Source organism: Buceros rhinoceros, unplaced genomic scaffold, assembly GCF_000710305.1.
Source record: "Buceros rhinoceros silvestris isolate BGI_N320 unplaced genomic scaffold, ASM71030v1 scaffold9903, whole genome shotgun sequence".
NCBI lineage: Eukaryota > Metazoa > Chordata > Aves > Bucerotiformes > Bucerotidae > Buceros > Buceros rhinoceros.
Window position 1 is genome coordinate 1 of NW_010401796.1, and position 20,268 is coordinate 20,268.

A 20,268-nucleotide genomic window follows, 5' to 3' on the forward strand; every position below is an offset into this window, starting at 1 on the left:
ATAAATTATTTTACATTAGTTATTGAATGTTCATCATGATGCAAGAAAACCTGGAGTCATGAAGCAATTAAACAGGAACAGGGCCCAGAAAAAGAAAAGGTAACGATATATTCACATTAATTTTTCCTGAATGCTGAAACAGGTGATAAGGAAGACTGTAAATACAGTAATGTAATGACTATGTAGTATTATTACTGCAGAAATAAAACCATAAACATCAAGAGAAAATGTTAAAGTCACTTACTTTTTGGTTTCTTACAAATGAAACCCTTTTGGGAAGAGCAAGGAAGGATACTCCAGTAGCCGGAGAATGCAGACAACTCCACGCAGTAATTGAGCTGGTCTTCTGAGGGCTGTCCTTCACCCCAGTTGACAAAGTCTAAGGCACTGTTGTCTTGCCAAAGCAGCTGCCCTTATGTTACAAATGTTAACAGCAATACTAAGAGTTCCACATCAAAGACCTTATCTAATATCAGTGAGTATTAATACTTTATTCAGCCTACTAAAGCAATACTGCTTTCTTCAAAACTTCTATCTGTGGATGTTTCCTAATGTATTTTCTTTCTTTTGATACTGTTCTTGAAAATGATATAATTGCTTTTCCAAATTATGACTTGCAAATTTGCCAGTCATAACTAAGTTTTAATTTACATATCCCCATACTTTTTCTCTAGGGTACTAAAGTTTCAAAGTGACAAAAATTAAAGCTAGGCTTTTTCTTTCTTTCTTTCTTTTTTTATCTCTATATTATAATTTCAGCACCTTTCCTGGTTTGAGTTAGAACAAAACTAATTCTGTTCAGTGATCTTACTTTTCAGCTCAGTCCCTTCTAAGTGTAATTAAAGCAGACAGTGTCTGCTTCTAGCAGTGATAACGCTTGATGTTGACAGTTACTGCCAGGGGTTGGTGTGCAGAAAGGCTCTGCCTTGTAGTCGCTCCTGTGCAGACCAAGGTCACTGCTCAATCCTGTGTCCCACGGTGGGGGTGCAGTAAGTGAGAGGCTGCACCTGTGGGGAGGAGCGGACAGGACAGGTGACCCTACACTGACCAACAAGGTGTTCCACCCCACAGACGTCATACTCGGTGTAAAACTGAGGGATCACAAGGGTCAAGCTCTCTTGCTCTTCTTCCATGGCTGGCGTCCAGGGAGGACTCTGTCCATTCTGCCTTCAATCCCAGTCCATGCATTCCTGAATCCAGTTCCAAAATCCAACCCCTGCATCTGGTTCCCATCTGTTACTGAGTCCAGTCTGGGCCTTCCCCAGTGCCTGCGCACAGCATCAGTGGTGACGGTGATGTAGTTGCCATCAGGGTGGCTGGGTTGGGTTTGGTGTTGGTTTTGTGTATATTTGTATATATTTCATTTTATTGTTATTCATTGCATTAAAGCAGTTCTAGTTTTCTTTTCCAGTCCAATTTTCTCTCCTTATTCCCTTCCTCCTCCTCTTTGGGAAGGGTGAGGGGTTAATAGAGTACATCCGTCATTCTTCTAGTGGCTGGCCCAGCCCTAACCCATGACAGCAGCACTCATTAAAAATCAAGCAAATTTTACCATAATGCTTAGACTCTAGAAACAAAAAATTTTGAAGTATCAATGAGTTAAAATTAGTTAAAAAAAAAAAAATCCTTTTTGGCCGATTTACACTGGTGGTGTTTTCTTCCAGGTGCATGTTTTCCACTGCGCTTTTTTTCTGATAGCCAGCAGCCTAATTTTCTCCTTACAGAGATACAGAGAAGCTTGATGCTGTGGACTCTGGCTGGACACCTGCAACTCCTGCATGACTGCTTCTCGGCCATGAGAAGATGAGAGCCAGCTGGGATATATTCCACACTGGGCCGCAGAGCTAACAGGATGGGAAAGGCTTTCTCACAGACCAGGAAGAGGAGATATGTCCTCAAGTAGGGCTGAGGTCAGAGGGATGGATACATGTCATTGGCTGTGGTCCTCTGTGAAGGTACTTGGTGACTACTAAAATCATAAGCAGCTGTGCAAAAATATCAGCAATTAGAGCAATTCCTGGATTGTTCAAATTTATAAGTGAGGCCTCGTGATTGCCTTGGGTATGGACAGCTGAAATTCTATGTTATATCTCACTTTCTTAAAGAACAGTAGCTTCTGTGTAGCCCCCCTCAAGAAATATTCCTATCAATCACCTTTCCACATCCCTGCTACTGGCCTATTTACAGACAGGATATTTGAATTGAGGCAGTCCTATATGGTGGCATCCCTTTGGCCATGCAATATCCAGGATGCATAACTGAAGCCAAGGGAATTTCTTTTCTACTGCCTTTCACATCTATTGCATAAAACCATCAACTTCCAAAAATGTTTAGATTATATGCTATCAAACTATCTTTTTGCTTTTAACTAGCTTTTATTGTACCTCAGTTTGTTTCTTAAAGACGGTAATGTACCCTATTCATATTTCTGTCCTTTTAATGAAGTCTGTTGGTTATTTATAGAAGTTAAAATAGTTACCATTTACATTTCTGTATAGTCCTATCCAAAAGCCACTTGTCTTGCTGGTGTATAAGTCTGCATGCTCTACTAAAAAATTTGATTCAGCCAGATCTTCTACAGAAGTCAACATACCGCCTATAAGAAAAGCAACAGAAGATGATTGGGGGTATCACCTGCCATAGCAGTCAGTGGTAGTGACAACCTTTGATACAGGATAATGCTAATAATAAAACCTCTCCTGCTGGTAGGGAGTAAGCAAGGATTTAAACAGAGACAAGAAAGTAGTGCTCAGCTGTAGGGGAATGGCACAGACTGTGAGTGATGTCATTAGAACTGAAAGATATGAAAGCACAGTGAAGATGATGATTTTTAAACACCAGGTAAAGTTTGCATTATTTTCAAGTGATTGGGTAATATTTTTATAGGTATTATGGACATTTATTTATTTGTTCTTCATGGTTTGACAGGATATTGTGCAGCATGTAATACTGCACAACAAACAAATTTGCAATTCAAACTTACGTCTTAATATTTCTGTCAATGGTTGTGGATCAAAAGGTTTAAAAGGATCTAAAAAAATAAGAAACAAAAGGGCCCATTTCTTTTGGGCTGTATAGTGCTTCCCTTTCACAGCCTCCTGAAGCATGGATGAGGTAGCTGATGATTCCACAGCATAGTTGGAAGAGAGCCAAGAAGTACCTCATGGTCTTGGCCAGGACGAGATGCCTTCAAGATGGGAGAAGGAAGTGCTTGCCCTCCCCTGGCTCTGCAGGCTGCAGAGAAGCCCTGCTGGTAAAGTGAAGGCTTTCAGACAGACTGCACACCCCTTGTTAGGGAGATATTTGGAAAAGAAGTGAAAAGGCTGGAAAGAAGTTAACCCATTTTAAAATCTTACTAAAAAGAGAAGTTTTGTAAGTAAAGCATGGCTGGAAGAAAACAAGGAAAATTGATCACCTTAAATTCAACATAACCCAAAAACAAACAGTATCAATGATGAAAAATAAACGAGACATTGATTTCCTTTTTGTAATATGTGTAGATTTTGCAGCATTAGTTTTCAAGACTTTTTTTAAAGTTTTTTTTCTTTATGTCAAGGTTGAAATCCTATCTTTGGGTAAAAATAGTAATTACCTGATTGAACGCACTGAGTCACAGACTGAGCCCAGCTCATTGCATTGGCATTGAAGTTATAGCAGTGGCTTCGGAAAGGAATCCAAGATACGTGATCAGATTCAGGACATTTTCCAACATCCTGGGGGGGATCAGAAGGAAGTACACCTAGAAGAAATGAGATATTATGGATACTTTCATTCATCAGGGACTGCAGTTCTTCAGATATGAAATCAAGTTTTTAAAAAAACACCTTTCTTAAAAGTACACAGTGCCAGAATTATCAGTGACTATGTCCAGAGGGACGATGAGGAGCCGAACTGCTCAGTCACAGCTGAATGATTCGACGTGAGCCTGCACACTTCTGTGTTCCAACTAAATCAAACTGAGACTGTCTCAAGGTTATCTGACTGTTCAGGGGGTTTTGGTTGTAATGTATTTTATTACAACCAACAAGTTTGTATAAATAAGAAGTACGGTAAAAAGCAGAAAAAGAAAATCCAGAAAATCCCAAACCCTCAAGAGGTTCACATAACAATTTGATTTTGCATGAATTATCATCTAAATCATAGTTTATTGTGGAAATTTCCCATTTAATATTATCTTCAATAAATACAGTATCCTCAATACATAAAATTTCAGAACAGCTTTAACTCTGACAATGCATGGAATAATCTGAAGCTCATTGAATATTTGTGTAGTAGCCCCTCATTTTCCTGCAAGCAATGGCATTTTGGGAAGAAACAGTAATATTGACAGTTAATACATGTGTTTTTAAAATGAAAGATGTAAATTAATAGAGTTGAAGTTCAGAGCATGCCTTGGAAATGTAATTAAAGAAAAACTGCACAAAAACAGATCAAAAGAAACTCAGTATTTCCATTTGCTCAATGTCACTAGAGCTAACAGTGATTGCTCGAATAGAAATGACAAAGCAAAAAAGTTCAGTCCCATCCTAAGGTCTGCCTGTGGCTTTTAATTTCTAGTATTGCTCAGTGACACCTATAGAATCACTATGAAGTATGAACTATGAAATTTTGTTTGCGCTGATAACACTCTTTTTTTTTCCCCAGCAACTTAATACATGAGCAGCAGCCACCAGAATAACCAAGTACAACCCTGCCTCCTTTCCCCAGTTTTTAGAATCTAGTAACAGTGTAAGTAAGCTGTAACCACTGTATGAATACTGCTTATGTTGAAGGAAAAATAAATTATTTTATACTCAGTGGACTCTGTTGGTTACAACCCTTCCCATAAAACCCCAGTCGGCCTTCTGGACTCAAAGTGAAGTGTTTAATACACCCACAATCTCTAAATTCTGTCTGCCTGCGTGGTGGGATAGCTCCTATGGCCATTATCACCCCAGTGCAGTGAAATAGCAGTAACCTGACTGGTGAATGACAAAATAAAAGTATTGCCAGTACATACTCAGGCTTATTATTCCTTAATATATACTTAGAAATTTCTATTTCTAAGACAAAGCAGATCCAGCAATGTTTCTGACATAAATCTGAAAGTCATCATCATTCCTTACCCTCAGATTGTTTGCAGACAGGAAAATGTTTTTCATCACAAGATGCTGTTTTCCAGGTCCCACGGAGCTCTAGATAGACACAGGCTATTCTCTGACTTGGTTCTCCATAGTACCAGTTAGAAAAGTTTATTTTCCTTTTATCAGTCCATCTGTAATAACTGTAACTCTGAAATTGAAACAGACTTTTAACATAATTTTTCTGTGCTCTCATCTGCTGTTTCAGGTAAGTGGATTTATACAAATGCATATTTTCATAGTGATTTATAGTGTTCAGTTTGTATATTTCTCCTACTAGTGTTAAAATATTAATTGAATCAAGACTCATCAATGTAAAAATAAGTCACAGCAATATGCCTCCCATGCTGTAGCCATGAAGGTGTTTTGAAGGCTAAATGGTGCTTCCTGGGTCTGCTGGTGTACAATCCCTTGTTTGATCAACGTTGTGAGGTGGAATCACTGTCCTAGAGGAGTCAGGTCACCATGTAGAGCAACATGACCGCAGGAACATAAAACCTGTGGAAAGCTCAGGTGAAAGCGGGTCTCATAGAGTGGCTGTCAAACAAGGACCATAAGCTTGAGTACAATTTTGAGGAGAAATATGCAGGAGTAAACTGCAGCTATCACTATAAAAAAATCTGAGAAAATGAATAGTTTTTTAGGAGCAAAAGAAAAGTATGGAGGAGCAAAGTCATCGGTCTTTGTTTAGTCTTTCCCTTCTGCCCCATTTTTTCCCCTCAGGAAGAAATGGAATAATTACAAGGAAAGGAGGGCAGACCTGGGCAGTATATTGCTAACATTAAGAACTGAGTGATAACATGTGATTCCTCTCTAGTGTCTAGATGTGTCAAGAGCCCAGGTACACAAGCAGGAGGAACCACAAAGCTTCACTCTGCAACAGCAGGGCTGACTCATTTACAAGGACCAGGAGAACATGTCTGGTCATTCAGATATGATCATAATGGAATTTTAACTGCTTTCTAAACCATGTTGCTATGACTGTGAAAACCACCAACCTTGGTATCAGGTGGACTTAAGCACATTGCTTTGTTCTGGATAGAGATGTTCCGTGGACTTTTGCAAGTGGGAGGATTCATGTCAAGGTTGGTGTCTACCAATCACTTAATAGAATCTAAGACCAAGCATTTTGTCTGGTAGGGAGAGGCACTATTAGAATCATGAAAATACATATTGTTCAGCAACCAGTTCATTGTCTCAAACAATGTAGCCTTCTAAGAGGCTTTATTAGAGTGCTGCTGCATCTTATAATCAGAAGTACTATTTTTACAAAACATTTATTTTAAGTTCTCCCTAGGGATACTGAAGTTCAGACGTGTTTTGCTATGTTATATATCAGTGTGGAATCACAATTAGTAAAAATCACTAATTAAGAAGATTATCACTGATGAAAGCACTCTTTTATTATCAAGGTAGTTTAGTCAACTGAAAGAACAGTGCAACAGAAACATCAGTTCACTGAGCAACTGCATATTCACTAGGGAAGCTGAAGATCATTTTGACACTCAGTCACAGAGCTACTAGGACTGATACTCACTTAAGTGTTCCCGTACACCGTGGTGGTCCTGGATCTCTGTATTCACTACTTACGGTACAGAATAGCTTTTACTGCCTTTAATCTTTAGGGCTTAACAGATGTAATGGGAGTGTTCACAGGTACATGGTATGCCCTGTGAACTCTTCTGAACCAAAAAGTAATTAAAAAGCTACTGCTGCCATTAATCATGAGGCACTAGTCTTAATGACCCTGTTGGTCCCTTTGAGTAGAATGAATCTATCCTAAAAATGGCTGTTTAAAAGTTAACCAGGTAGTTTCACCTAAGTGTCTAAAGTTCCCATAGAGTTTGTAAAGAGAGGCCAACACTGTCAGAGGTTCCCATCCTTCTCTGTTGCCCAAGATGGAGTTTAATGATGTAAGGTGGATGAAATTAAAGTGCGTACTGTCGACCAGCCCTAGGTTCCTAAATCACTTCACACTACAGTTATTCCTGTGTGGTGGTACAGTCCCCCTGTCACTGAAAGCCCACTTGAGGCCCAGGCCACCAACCAGCCCAGGGTAAGTCAGGCACAGACTGCAAAGGATGGCAAAACAGAACACTAAGTCACCTCCTTGGTGTGCTGGGCCCTGCTTTCCCAGCCTTATGCTGCTCTCCAGTCACTTGGGACATTGTCACCTCCTGATAGCCTGGTACATGTGTACTTGGGTCATGATAACCTGGTGCATCTGTACTTGAGTCAAGATCAACAGAGGGGTGAGACCAAACATCAGAAATCAACAAGTTCTGGGCCTGCGCAGCTGGCAGAAAATACCAGAATATTTCAACATCCAAGGTGGGCTAGAGCAGGAAAACACATGACGAAAGTCAATCATCTCAGACCCTGTAAACAGTGACCCTAAAGTGAGACCCTTTGAGCTCTCCTGGATCGCAGTGGGATGAGCCCAGCATCTCCCCTGAGTCAGGACACCTCTCGGGTACGAACTGTGTGAAAAGGCCAGGACGAAGTCAGACTTCTCGAGACTTGATTATCATCCGTTGAGATAGCTGGAGCATTATGGGTATTTGCACTAAACTTGGGAAGGAAATTTTAACTATAGGCTGGCCTCTCTTTTGTCCATCTCGCTAACATGAGTGTGGATGGGTGTATGTTTCTCTGTGTACGTTTTGTGATTATATCTATGCATATGCACATATATATACACATATAGATAGATAGATAGATAGTTAGATTAAGGATATCCTGTAGTAAGTTAGTGTGAATCTTGTCATCACTGAATCTATAACTAAGTTGCTATTTGATTGTGACATATTCGACCAGGCACCTTGTGAAATTTTAAACTGATTAGTGATTAAGCGCCACTACAAAATCTGTCTCTCACCATTAATAAATATTAGATTGCTGCCTAATCACAACCGTGTCAGTATTTTCTCCTGCGATGCCCTGCTGATAGTAACCCCGTCATAGCAGTTAACCACACCACCTATCAATTCATTAATCTTACCACATTGCTGTTGAGCCCAATCCATAAGGGTTCTCCATATTGCACTGCCTGCAGCAGAAGGAATGTATTACTGTAATAATCAAAAATGCTGGCAAGCTCTGAAGATTTCTCCTTGCAGGCTTTTCTTGCTTCTTCCCAATTCATCTTAGAAGGAATAATTAAATAGCTGCTGTTACCATAATGGATGAAATCAGAATCTGGAGCAGTTGTGGGATGAAACAGTTCAGGGTCTGTAGGAAAGAGGTACAAATTTGAGAGGAAAGGCAGAAAAATTACTAGCTGCCTGAATAGCAGTATTATTTTTGAGTAACAGATTAATATAGTGTGGCAGAACAAGCATCCAGTAAAAGTATTTCTTACTTAAAACACAGGAGACATATTTTAATGGTAACTTGGAATTATTTTTAACTATAGTGTAAATAGTGTGTTCAGGGATTAGGGAGAATGAGCCGTGCATACACGTAGATGTACACTGCACTGGATGAAATCATGTGAACACTGATCACACAGTGATCCTCCCCACAGAGCTCTCTAGGTCCCCCTCTCACAGTGCAGGTGAAATTCCTCCCAAGCACAAACACGGTGCAGCATCTCCACACTATTTCAGTCTCAAAACAGAGGTAAATTTTATTCTAAGCAAAGTTTGTGCCTCCGCTACTCATTCTTTCCTGTGTAGGATGAAGTGAAAAAGGAAACTACAGAGTCGTACCTTAAATGGTCTATGTGGAAGTAGAAGACAAAGACTTTGGATGGAGACAGAAAAAAAAAAAAGGACAAATAATGCCTTTGCATTCTGTCAGTGTGAGAATGCCCTGGCAATTTTTTCTAGTGACACCCTCACGCAGTTTTCTGCAATTGCATGGATGAAGACATGAAACATCTGGTACAGCTGTGACTTCTTCCTGTATTTTTACTTGCTGCTCAGCAGTTCCCTGTTTCTATTCCTGTGGACTCTGCAGTGTAGCTGTGCTCCGGATGTGTCTCCCACCCTGAGGATACATGAAGAAAACTAGAACTTTTGCCCTTCTGATTACTGCTGGTCTTGTGATGTAAAACCATTACTAGATGAGCAAAATAACTGGTTTAACTGACCTTGGTTAACCCCCCAGTGGAGCTTGTGTGAGGGTTTTTGGGTGAAGGGGGTTAGCTCTGGAGTGAGGGTGGGGAAGCAGCTCCTAGTGTGTTGTCTAGCTAGCTAAGGTGCCTATGGTGGAGATCACTGATGGATTTGTTTTCGTGCTTTGTATTTACATTAGCAAAATAGCCTGATTCAGAAACCTGTAACTGTGCTAGCTGGGTAAAGCACAGATGGGTAAACTTTTCTGTCAACAGAGGAAAAAAAGACATTTTGAAGGCACAGCTCTTCTAACCTGTTCTGAGCATTTACCTCAGGATGAAACAGGTAAATCCTGCCTTCAAAGTGTCTACTCCCATGTTCAGGCAACTGATTTAAGTGTAGATGTCTGCAGGGTAGGTGAAGTCAGCTGCTGTGTCTGTTGGTAGGTATGCTGGTAGGGAAGAGGCTGAAAGCCAAAAACTCTTTATAATCCTTATCCCAGAGCGGGTTTTATGTCTGGAATTCTTCAGCTGGGAAAATAGCCTTGCTTCTCTCACCCCAGTTGCTATAGGCAGAGCTGGGCAGTTACAGCTGAGGACTCATGCAGTCAGATTGTTCAGTAAATGCCTTCCAACAAAGAAGGTGAAAAGCAGCACTTACTGCTGTCCATCTGGCAAATATAGCTTTTGTTACACTGGCAGTCAGTGTTTTCCCAGTACCCTGGTTCATCTACAGATCTTTTCATCATTGCAATGCAGTCAGTCTAGGGAAAAATTAAAAAAGAAAATGATAGCTGATCAAATGCAAAATGTCTGGCAAAATAATAGAAATATGTTTCAGAAGACAAAGTTAATACCTTCCTTTTCTAATTTTCTGCTTGTTTTCATTTATTGTTTCTTGGAAAATAAACTTATTGTGTTATATGTCTTAAGTGAATATACTTTCCTTGGCAGATTACTGCAAGAACTTTAGTCAATTTATTAAAAGTTCTTGGAATGCACCAGAGCTATTTTTTTACTCTGTAGTTTATGGTAATCTGTACTTAATTTGTTGAACTTTCATTTGAATTCATGGCGTACAAGGAGAAATAATAAAACAAAGTAAAAATTCCAGATAGCAATACTGAATATTTTCAGTAAAATCTAATAATCTAATTAGTTCTAGAGCTAAATATAATACAGCACTCCTTTTCTGCAGTTCTAGACTTCTGCAAAGGAATTGTGGTAAGTATAGATTCTAAGCAGGCCTATCAGTCTCTGGGCACAGCTTTAAAAACTTGAAAAAAAAAACTGAAAATACTGAAATACTATTCAGTTTCCTTCTGCTTTAAGCCGTTGAAATATAGGATCCTAGCTGAGAGAGAAGTCAGGCTGGTTACGCTAACCTTGACTATGTTGTCTATGTTATGCATTTTCTGATTTTTTCTGTTTACCTGTATTGTAATATAATTCCAGTCAACGTTTATATATTTATCTCTAAATGGGAATCCACTGGCCCAGTTTGAATAGTCAAAAATGCTTCCATCTGTCCAGAGATATATACCCTCCTGGTTAATATCGTTCAGTCCAATCCATGTTCCATTGGCGACATCCTTTAGGTAGAAGGTGAAGAAAGCTGTTTAAAAAACCCAAAAAATCAGAGGAAGAGAGTAGCTGAGGAGTTGCCTTTCTTCAAATTCAGTGCAAAACAAATTTCAAATAAAACAACCCATCAAATTTTACGAATATTACAAATACCAGATTCAATATTATTAGACTATGAGTTAATGGTAAAAGAGAAAAATTACAATAGGTAATTTAACTGAAGTGGTTTGATTTTATCAAAAAAGACAAAAGTTTTTTAGATTAAAAATTATAGAGTCTTCTTGGAAATATTATAGAAATTAGGGCTAGAAGGGACTTCAAAAGGATTAATCGGCCTTCCCCGAGGTAGTATCAACTGCACATATGTAATTTCTGATGGATGTTTGTTTACTTTCTGACTTGAATGTCTGTAGGCATTTCATTACTATGAACCATTACTATTTATCCCATCTCCCATGGCCATGAGGAACAGATTATTCTGTTCCTTCCACATGACGCTTTTGCCAAGAGATGGGGAAGTGTCATAATACATCACTCCACTCTTCTTCCTGGATCAAGCAGCTCTGTGTCTTCCTTCTATGATTATGCTGTTTAGATCTGGAGGCTAGTTAGGTCTTGTCAACAGATGGTGAAATGTGCTAGTGTCAAAAGGTTCAGTTGTCATACCTTGCACTGGCTCACTGTGTATAGAGGCCAAATTTCCCCCTAATTCTATACAAGCACTTCTTGCAGAGTGCCAAGTCAGTCTCTCTTCTTCACTGGATCCAAATATTTTATAACACTGTGGGAAGAGTAAAGGATTAGACAAAATTTGAGATGTCAAAGAGTATTAAAACTATTGGTTTTGATTAATTCAGTTCTAGTCTCTGCATATAAAGAGCAGCAGATGAGGGATCTGCTGAATGCTTTTATCCAGCAAAAAGGAGACCCAGCAAACCACAGTGATGCATGTGCAGCACTTAGAAACCTGTGGGCTGTCCAGGGTTAGTGCTGGGCAAAAGTGGGCAACCTCCAAAAGTTTTTGAGGAATTCAGTAGACGCGTAAGGGGCATGGGTAGAGATTTTGGGTCACATCAGTAGAATTTTTGAGAGACTAAAACTATTATTTCCCGATTGGGAACAAAATTAGGGGCAGGCATCTCTCAGGTCAAGCTCTTTCAGTTATACACCACAGATTTAATGCTAAAGCCTGAACTTGTGTGAGCACTCAGCATGAGTGGAACAGCATCAGGAAGGAAAACCAAACCAAACCAAACCAATTGGTTTTGTGATTGTGTGTGTTCTGAGGGACAGAAGACATGGTTTAAACTGTCATATGATGCTTCTCCCTTTTTAATGCCCTTTGCATGCATAAAAACTTTTCCTATTGACCGAACCATGGGGTTGATTTGTGGTTTTCATTTGTTGAATGGTTTTCTTTTTAAGGTCATATGGCCAGGTGTACTTGTGCTTAATCTAGCAAGAAACAATGCTTGCTTGTTTTCTGTATTTGATTTGACATTTATTGCTGTTTGTGTTACTCATCTTAAGATATGTTGTTGTGATAGCTGATTACATATGAAAGGTGTGACCTTTCATTTTTTCATCTCAGTTTACTCAGGAAAAGGGGCTTACACTTACAGATAAGGATAGCAGAGCAGGATTTCCATGCAAGAAGCATGCCTAAAACAAACAAAATTCTAGAAGCTGCAGAAGTAACTGTGGCTAAAAGCACCTGGACATTTAGAAAAATTGTAGTTTAAAACATTGAAATTCTCCCCCTTTTTTTTGAGATTTAGATATGGACTTGCCAACATGAAAATTGACTGGATTCCTAATTAGAATACCACTTAATAAACTGGTGTATAAAGTGAGGGACTTTATATAATGGTAGAAAAGTGGCAGTTGTTTTCACTACCTATAGCAATTCTGCTAAACGTGGCTGGGATTTATTACTGCACCTTATTGTTAAACAAAAGCCAAGTTTCAGGACATCCTCCCAGAGGTGGAAGTATGGTGGGAGCAAATCCTGAATAAGTTGAGTTGTGCCTTTCACAGATGAAGGCATTTTTCACAGCACAGCTTATATCTCTCCAAAAGCCTGTAAATAAATGAAATACAGAGAATCACCAAAACTCTCGTAGCACCATTACCGTAGTCAGGCCTAGGCAGTATTCACAGAGCTCAAATGAAACCTTCCTGTGGCAGGAGAAACAGTTGCCGTGTACATTTACCCAAATACAATCCTCCTTCCTCCGCAGTGTGTTTGTGGTTTTAAACCTCAGCATACTTGTTATGAAAATCTGTCAGCGTTGCTCAACTACCTTTTTGTGGGGCAGCCTCCAATGTAAATATGTAGCAAACATTTGGGATTCTGACACTAAATTTTCAACCAAATATTTCTTGATGATGTTTTACTCACCAAAATATTTTGACATTATCACACAGTTTTCATCATTATTTGCAAAATTGGGTTCATTTGGAGCCCAGGCGACGTAGTTCATTGGAGTCTTATCGAGCCAGCTGAAAGAAACAAGGGGACTGGCTGCTGGACACACATCTCCAGCAGTCATTTAGTTACAAGATCTGTTTAGGTAAAGGGCTAAGCAAGGTATTAGCAAGGGCCAGAGGTCAAAGGCTCTGCATATACTTCAGAGGATATACCCACAGCATTTCTGCTGCTTCTTTTTTGTTTAGTACTATCACGTTCAAGTCCTGTCAGCATCCCATTTTCCCAGAGGTTGGATTAACAATGTCATACTTGAAGGGAAAGCTTCTTATGGTCCAGACATGACTGAAACCCCAAGATCTCACCAGTGCACGGGCTTTCCTTTCATCACAGAAAGGTCTTCTCCTGGAAGCATAGTACAAACACGTTTCCAAAACGTATTACCTGCCAGCAATTTCAGAAAGCTATTGGGTGAGCTGCTTCTTGAACTTCTTGCTTCCAGCTCACATAACTTGAAGCACTGGGATTAGTGTGATTAAAGAGACACATGTGATTACATCCACATGTGATCAACACCTCCTGGTTTTCCTCTGTTGCCATTGGAGATTCAGTATCAATCTGATCCTAAGGTGATGTCTGAAGTGGATCAGGTGAATAATATCGCAAAATTAGTTACTTCACTACCTATGAAGGGTTGTTTAACTCAGTTCTCTCAGTGTAAGACATTAAGTGAAGTGAATCTTAGCCACAAACCTCTGTTGGCTTTGCTGTCACAGATTTGGGAGGAAAACACATTGCTCTCCTTAAATACGGAGGAATGTAACACTGCTGATCTGAGACTTCTCCTGAAAACTATCCAGAGGTCTGTTGCACAACAATTATTAACTTGTAAAATGAAAACACACACAAATGCTCCCACTGAGCAAGATGAAATTACCATCATTTGTTGTGCATTACCAGTTTTCCTTTTACTCACCTGAATTTCTGATCAAAGCTGACAACTAAGCCAATGAAATATGAATCCACTCCGAGTTTTGTGTAAATCTAAAACGAAAGTGGTGAACAGTTAAGTTCCTCAACATGAGGAAAAAACTGGAAGTTCATTAACCATGACTATAATTTTTTTCCCCTATTTCTTTTGGAATTTTTCAGTATTTGAGCCTCAGGCAATTCACATTGTAGCATCACACCCAGGTTTCAAGCAGGCAACAGAGATGTGGGCAACATCCTGGAGTGAGGAACCCGCTGGACAGGAAAGCAATAATCACTGTGTTGAACCCTACGTATCTTAGAAGAGATAAGCAACCTGGGCCTGAACCCCTGACATTTGCACGCCTTTTTCCACTACCTACTAAAAGCAATATTTTCTTTACAAGTCCTGAGCAATTACATTGTTAAATACATAAATAATGTAAGACATTATCTCAGGACTCTAGCCTAGCTAAATAGATAGGCTGTTCCTTCTATTTTATCAGTTGCTTTACTTCAGGATTCAGTTATACTTAATAAGGTCAATATTTACATATTTCCATAGAAATTGTCTTTTGCTTTCATTCTCAATGACGACAAGATCTGCAAAGTTCTTCTGGCATATTCTCCGTGCTTCTTCCATATGGACATGTTCTTTGCTGAAATAGTACTGCTTATCTTCATATAGAATCCATCCATCATTGGTGGCTTTATATTCTGAAAGATAAAGAATAATATATATTACATTCATATCTGGTCTGAACAAGTCTGAAAACTATACAGTAAACTTTTCTTTAAGAGAAGAAAAAATTCCTACCATGCTTGTAGTTCGGTTCAGGTTTTAACAGTGTACCTGTAAAATAAAAGATTTTCGTGAGCAACATTCCAAATACAAAAAAAATCCAGAGAGATTTGCTTTATGTAGTTGCAAATGTTTTGTATAATAGAGAAATTAAAAAAGAAATATTAATTATCTAATGCATTTTCAAGATTTTAGAGCACACACCACTCAATTCAATTAAAAAACATGCATAATTTAGAAAAATTTATCTAGTGAAAAATATGTATCTTCAAAGCATATATGCATATTTCTGAAAGCTCAGTGTTAAAAAAATCCAGGAAACGCTTTGTAGGTGAAACTTAGGTCAGTTGGAAAATGTATTTAGTTTTATTACTTGACATGCTGTCATTATTTTTACTATATTAATGGGACTAGAGCCAAACAACTTAATCCAGCCACTGTATTTTCAAGTGCACCTACATAGTCGTAAACTATTTACAAGTACTGAAAAATTAATGCTAGTATTTTGTTAACACCTCACATAATTTTCAGTGTCTCGATGCATTCTTCCTATCCTCATGGCTTAGCTTTTATTAGGAAAGTCTGTTTGTAAGAGTCCTGGAGAACCAGCAGATACCGAACTGAAGTTTCTGATTACAGGTAGACCAGGAGGAAGTGATTAACCTGTAGCTATTCCCAGAGCCAGCTATAGCCCCTCAGAGGTAGCTCTGCTTTCATTTAGATGTCTCTTATTTTGATCTTCACAAGCACTGCTAATTCTGTTCTTAGCTTTCTCCATTTTTTCTGTGGTTTGATGGGGAAAAACACATTGTTAAAGAAATTACAGGAACAGTTTAGAAGAAAAATAAGCAAACAAATGAGAAAACTATTAAAATTCTTCTGTTGTGAGCTTTTAAACATTTTCTTAAGTATGTAGTGAAGAATAGAACTATAATTATTCAAATATCTTCATGTTGAAGATAATTTTTATTTTTAAAATTTTTTTAATCCTAACAAAACTGTAACATTCCTTGTTTTTTAAAAAAATTGAATAACCTAAGTAAATACGTGTCTCAAGGGAGTATGAGGGAATTAACAGCTGTGCATCTCTGCTCTCACGTTGATCATTGCATAACCTAGATTCACAATAACAAGGTCTAATTTTTTTTTTTTTTACTTTTGAAAGGTCATCTAGGATCAAGATAAACTGATCAGAGTCTTTACGTCATGGTTTCTGAACTCCTCCCAAGTAATCTCACCAAGAGCAGAGAGCCACATCTGTACAAAGCAGCATGGTCAACACACCAGAAAGGGCTGCATGTGGTGTACTGCTTGAGCTGACATGCAGAACTCAGTGTTTTGATGATGCATTTGTATGACTAATCTACCCACAAGGGAACAGTGATTCTTTTTGGTTGAGCAATTTTTCAGTGTTATCGTGGTGCCTTATTCGCTGTTCAAAGGTAACGGTTTGTTGGCAGAGTTATCAAATATTAGATGTACTCAGTGCTTTTTGTATAACTGCTTCTCCCTTCCCCTCCCTATTGCACGTACTGCTAGTTCCCTGTGTGCATGCAACTTCCTTTTCATTTCAAGAATCTTTTAAGAATCTCCTGCTCCGTAGAGATGCATACATGTATTCAGCTTACAACCAGGAAGCAGAGATGTAAAAGTAGGACAGAGTAAGCAAAATGAATTCTTTCATTATCAGTAGTCACTTGGGGTCCTCAGCCCATGAAGACCCCATTTCCCACTGGCAGTCACCCCAGCACATATCCATCAGATCCCTTTGTGCCCTGGCAACGGGTGTGGCGGGCCTGGCATTAGGGCTCTGCTTCCCAGGCAAAGCTGGTGGATGAAGGAGTCCTTCAAGGCTTCATCACCCTCTGCTTTTGATCTATTTTTCAGAGTTGCTGGTCCCTATAGCAACTGATCCCTCTCTTTGGGATTATTCTTTTCAGAGTGGGAAGCAAAGCTTTTTCCTCTTTTGTACAAAGAACTCGTGTCCTGCATCTTCGGCTCTCTCAGGTAAGCCTGAATCAGATAGAAATACTAGGAGGAGATAAAAAGAGAGGGGATAAGCACCTTTGCCTTGCAAATTTATTCAACTCATGGCAGAAAGAGATAAAGCCAGAGATAAAGTAGTAGGGACATCTTTAACTTCCTGCATCTGAGTACAATTGAAATATCTTGATTCATTCCTTTTCCTTTATGTGTTGCCTTCGCTGCAACTGGTTTTAAAATGAACAATTACAGTATCTTTCTTCTTTTCAATTTTTTAAAATCCATATAATTAATTTTTTAATTTAGGTTTATCACGCTAATTAAATGGGGAAGTAATCATACCTTTTTTTATTTCACAAATCCAGTTAAGTAAATGTTCACAGCGCAAGTCGTTCCAGCGCATTTTGGATGATCTACTTAACGTAACACAATGTTCAAGTTCTTCATAGTTGTTGGGTTCATCTTCATCCCAGTTCTCATAAATTAGCTGTATTGAAAATACGTCTCAATTACTATGAGATTCAAGCTGAGTAGAAGTAATTGAGATTGCCATCGTAACACAATTTCAGGATCTCATCATCTCAAGTACCTTGTTGTGGAACTAATGAGTTCAGATAGGTCAGAGAGGGTTGTGAAAGTCATGCTGATATGCTCACTTTCCCCATTGCTCCCTTTTGAAGGTCTAAACTTTACGTGTTATAGAAAAGCATGTGTCTGATGGAGAAAAATCTGATTGTCAGAGAGTTGAGTTTATCTCGCTTTGTAAAAGATGGTAACCTGACTTCCCTGTACTGATATACAGCAGTGCCTGGTCTGGGATGCTGTGAAGATCCAAGAGCATAGGCTGTGGGAGATGGGATATGACATGGTACCAAGGATGAAACAAAGGCAGTTTGTACTTCCATTAGTGTGTTAAGTCAGTGTCATCACTGAGCACTGCAGCTCTTCAGCTGGTGGATAAAGCGCTGCTGTGACCCTGCTGAAGGTTTAAAGAGATTGGAAAAAAAGCATAAAAATGTGAAAATCTATATATTCTAAAGGCCAGAAAGTCAATTAATATCCAGCAAATAAGTACTCACAGGGGAACCATCAATCCAGGCAAATCCTTCATCAGGATTTAAGAGAAACAAACCGATCCAGAAAGCCTGATTGTGCAGTCCTTTATCCCTAAAATGAATCATACAATACAGGTACATGAGTGCAGAAGGATGGGCCGTGATACAAATGCTGGGAAGCATAGAAACATGCTGCTTTCTGTCACATCTGAATTGAGAGCTGTGCCCTCCCTTCTGGCCTGTAGCCAGTCTCTCTGCCTGCACTCTGTCAAGGGGTTTGATAGTCTTCTGTGTTGGGACAAGGCTTGCCCTTTTCAAATGTAAGTTAAAGGACAAGCGATGTAGCACAGAAGTGGTTTAGGCTCCTATCCCTGTGGCTGCAATACAGCCCTTGGCTGTGGCAGGAGTTCATGGACAGAGGCTTTATCAAAACGTCAACAGAGAGCTATAATACAATTTAACTGATGGAAGATTGTTTTAAAAGTTCTCAGCTGCTTTGCTTTCTTCTTGACGCTTCCTATGTATTTTATTTAATGGGTTGTGCTATTTATCTTGTTGTACCTATGAACTGTCATAGGTACTGGATAGAGTCCTATTTCATTTACTACATAACATGAAGATTTCCCTCCACAAAGTTTTCATACTCCAAAGCAAAGAGTCTTAAGACAAGTGAGAACACATTCGGCTTCTCACAACAGTGAAAAATAGTAAAATGATGAAGGGTGAGATCATGGAGACTTTTCTCTATGACAGTGTTAAGTCTATTTGAGAAATTAAACCTAGATTAACCTCTGTGAAACAGTTCTGGTCGAAGAGCTAAAAGTTATGTGCCACTGAGTTGTCTTGACCTTACAGGATACAATCAGAATGTAGTGGTCTTATTTGGGGGGTTGAAAATAATGGCAAAATTTCTACATTCTACATTACAGTACTAGCCAAAATTACTTCAAATTAATTCCTACTTGATTTCAAGAGTCTTCAGTTTATAGTCAGAAAATTTCCACACTAAGTCCTTACATTTTGATTTACGTTAACATTACACATTTTTTAAGACATTGATTGAAATATTAAATACGATTAGTTGAAAAAAAGCACAGTTACAGCTGAACGTTGTATTGACTCCCTTTTGGGAAAGGGACTAATATGTACAAAGTTGATCAGATCTGGAGATCAACTTTGACAGAAACCTGTGATGAAAATTTCAAAAATATCAAAGCCTCTTTGAAATATTCAAGATTTTTTTTTTTTAAAAAAAGTAATGTTTCAGAGTGATATTTCCAGATGAAAAATTTTCATTTTAATTTAAAATTTTATTATGTTATTCACTCACTTGCCCAGCTCCCAGATACATTTTGAAGTAATTCTTATGCAACATAGCACGAACACAAAAAAGCATATGTAAGTACTCACGATGCTAATTGCCATAATAAAATTTGATCTTCTCTTGTATTGATTGTGACCAGATTTCCCCCTATATCTCTGCAGAATTCTTCAGCCTCAAACCAAGACTTCTTTTGATTTCCCTCTCTCACAAAAAACTATCGAGAAAAAAATGTTACTAAATGTGCAGTTTGGCATATAAAAATTTGTAATTCCTTTTGTATCGGTATGTCTTTAGTACCCCTTTATATTTGAGTGAGACAACATAAGAACTGTCAAGACCTATAATATTAAATGTTAGTAACGCAAAGGGTAAGTATTTTTTTCTTAGCATCCTCTCTTTTAAAATAAGGCAAGAGTAGCAGTCCGAGTAGCGTCTGAGGAGAATGAAAGTTATCACAACCTGCAGAGAATAAAAAATAATTTACAACTTAATTGGAACTATGACAACTGAATGGCTCAAAGAAAGATGGAATCACTCAGTTGTGGCATTTTGCAGTAGGAAGCAGGATATTTTTGAGAAATAGCAGGTGGAGGGAAAATAAATAGGTTGGGAATAGAAAAGAGTGTGGATGTCAAAAGCCATTTGGCAAGGTGCTGACCTGGCCAAGGAAGAGATTTTTGTGTGATGGTGCAAGTAAAAAATAGTTCCACCTTCTACTATGAAGTACGTCCATTCTTGAAGTAAGGAACTAGATGCTTGACATTTTAGGGAAAGGATAATCAAGAATTCGTAACTGACAAAACCAATATTGTTAGTTTAGCAACAATAAAGTGTGACATAGAAGTTAAGACTCTTGTAAAATACAGGGCTAGAATCATCTCCGGTCTCCCAACAGGCAGAGTCTCGAGAAATAAAGAAAGAGGATATTTATGAAAAGACTCGGAAG

General features: G+C 38.7%; 1 protein-coding gene across 1 annotated transcript in view; it reads right to left on the reverse strand.

Annotated features, from left to right (window-relative positions):
* Positions 1 to 244: 244 nt before the first annotated feature.
* Positions 245 to 20,268, reverse strand: part of LOC104490139 (macrophage mannose receptor 1-like) — a gene marked incomplete at its 3' end in the record, with an annotated part of 32,633 nt that continues 12,609 nt past the window's right edge. The window contains exons 11-26 of the mRNA XM_010132387.1: positions 19,409 to 19,536; positions 18,023 to 18,110; positions 17,286 to 17,430; positions 14,976 to 15,011; positions 14,712 to 14,875; positions 14,166 to 14,233; positions 13,163 to 13,263; positions 12,702 to 12,841; positions 11,428 to 11,542; positions 10,611 to 10,792; positions 9,839 to 9,941; positions 8,122 to 8,351; positions 5,106 to 5,271; positions 3,593 to 3,739; positions 2,480 to 2,596; positions 245 to 412 (exon numbers count right to left, since the gene is read on the reverse strand). Coding sequence (XP_010130689.1) covers positions 245 to 412; positions 2,480 to 2,596; positions 3,593 to 3,739; positions 5,106 to 5,271; positions 8,122 to 8,351; positions 9,839 to 9,941; positions 10,611 to 10,792; positions 11,428 to 11,542; positions 12,702 to 12,841; positions 13,163 to 13,263; positions 14,166 to 14,233; positions 14,712 to 14,875; positions 14,976 to 15,011; positions 17,286 to 17,430; positions 18,023 to 18,110; positions 19,409 to 19,536 — 2,098 coding nt within the window. The remainder of the gene's footprint in view (positions 413 to 2,479; positions 2,597 to 3,592; positions 3,740 to 5,105; positions 5,272 to 8,121; positions 8,352 to 9,838; positions 9,942 to 10,610; positions 10,793 to 11,427; positions 11,543 to 12,701; positions 12,842 to 13,162; positions 13,264 to 14,165; positions 14,234 to 14,711; positions 14,876 to 14,975; positions 15,012 to 17,285; positions 17,431 to 18,022; positions 18,111 to 19,408; positions 19,537 to 20,268) is intronic.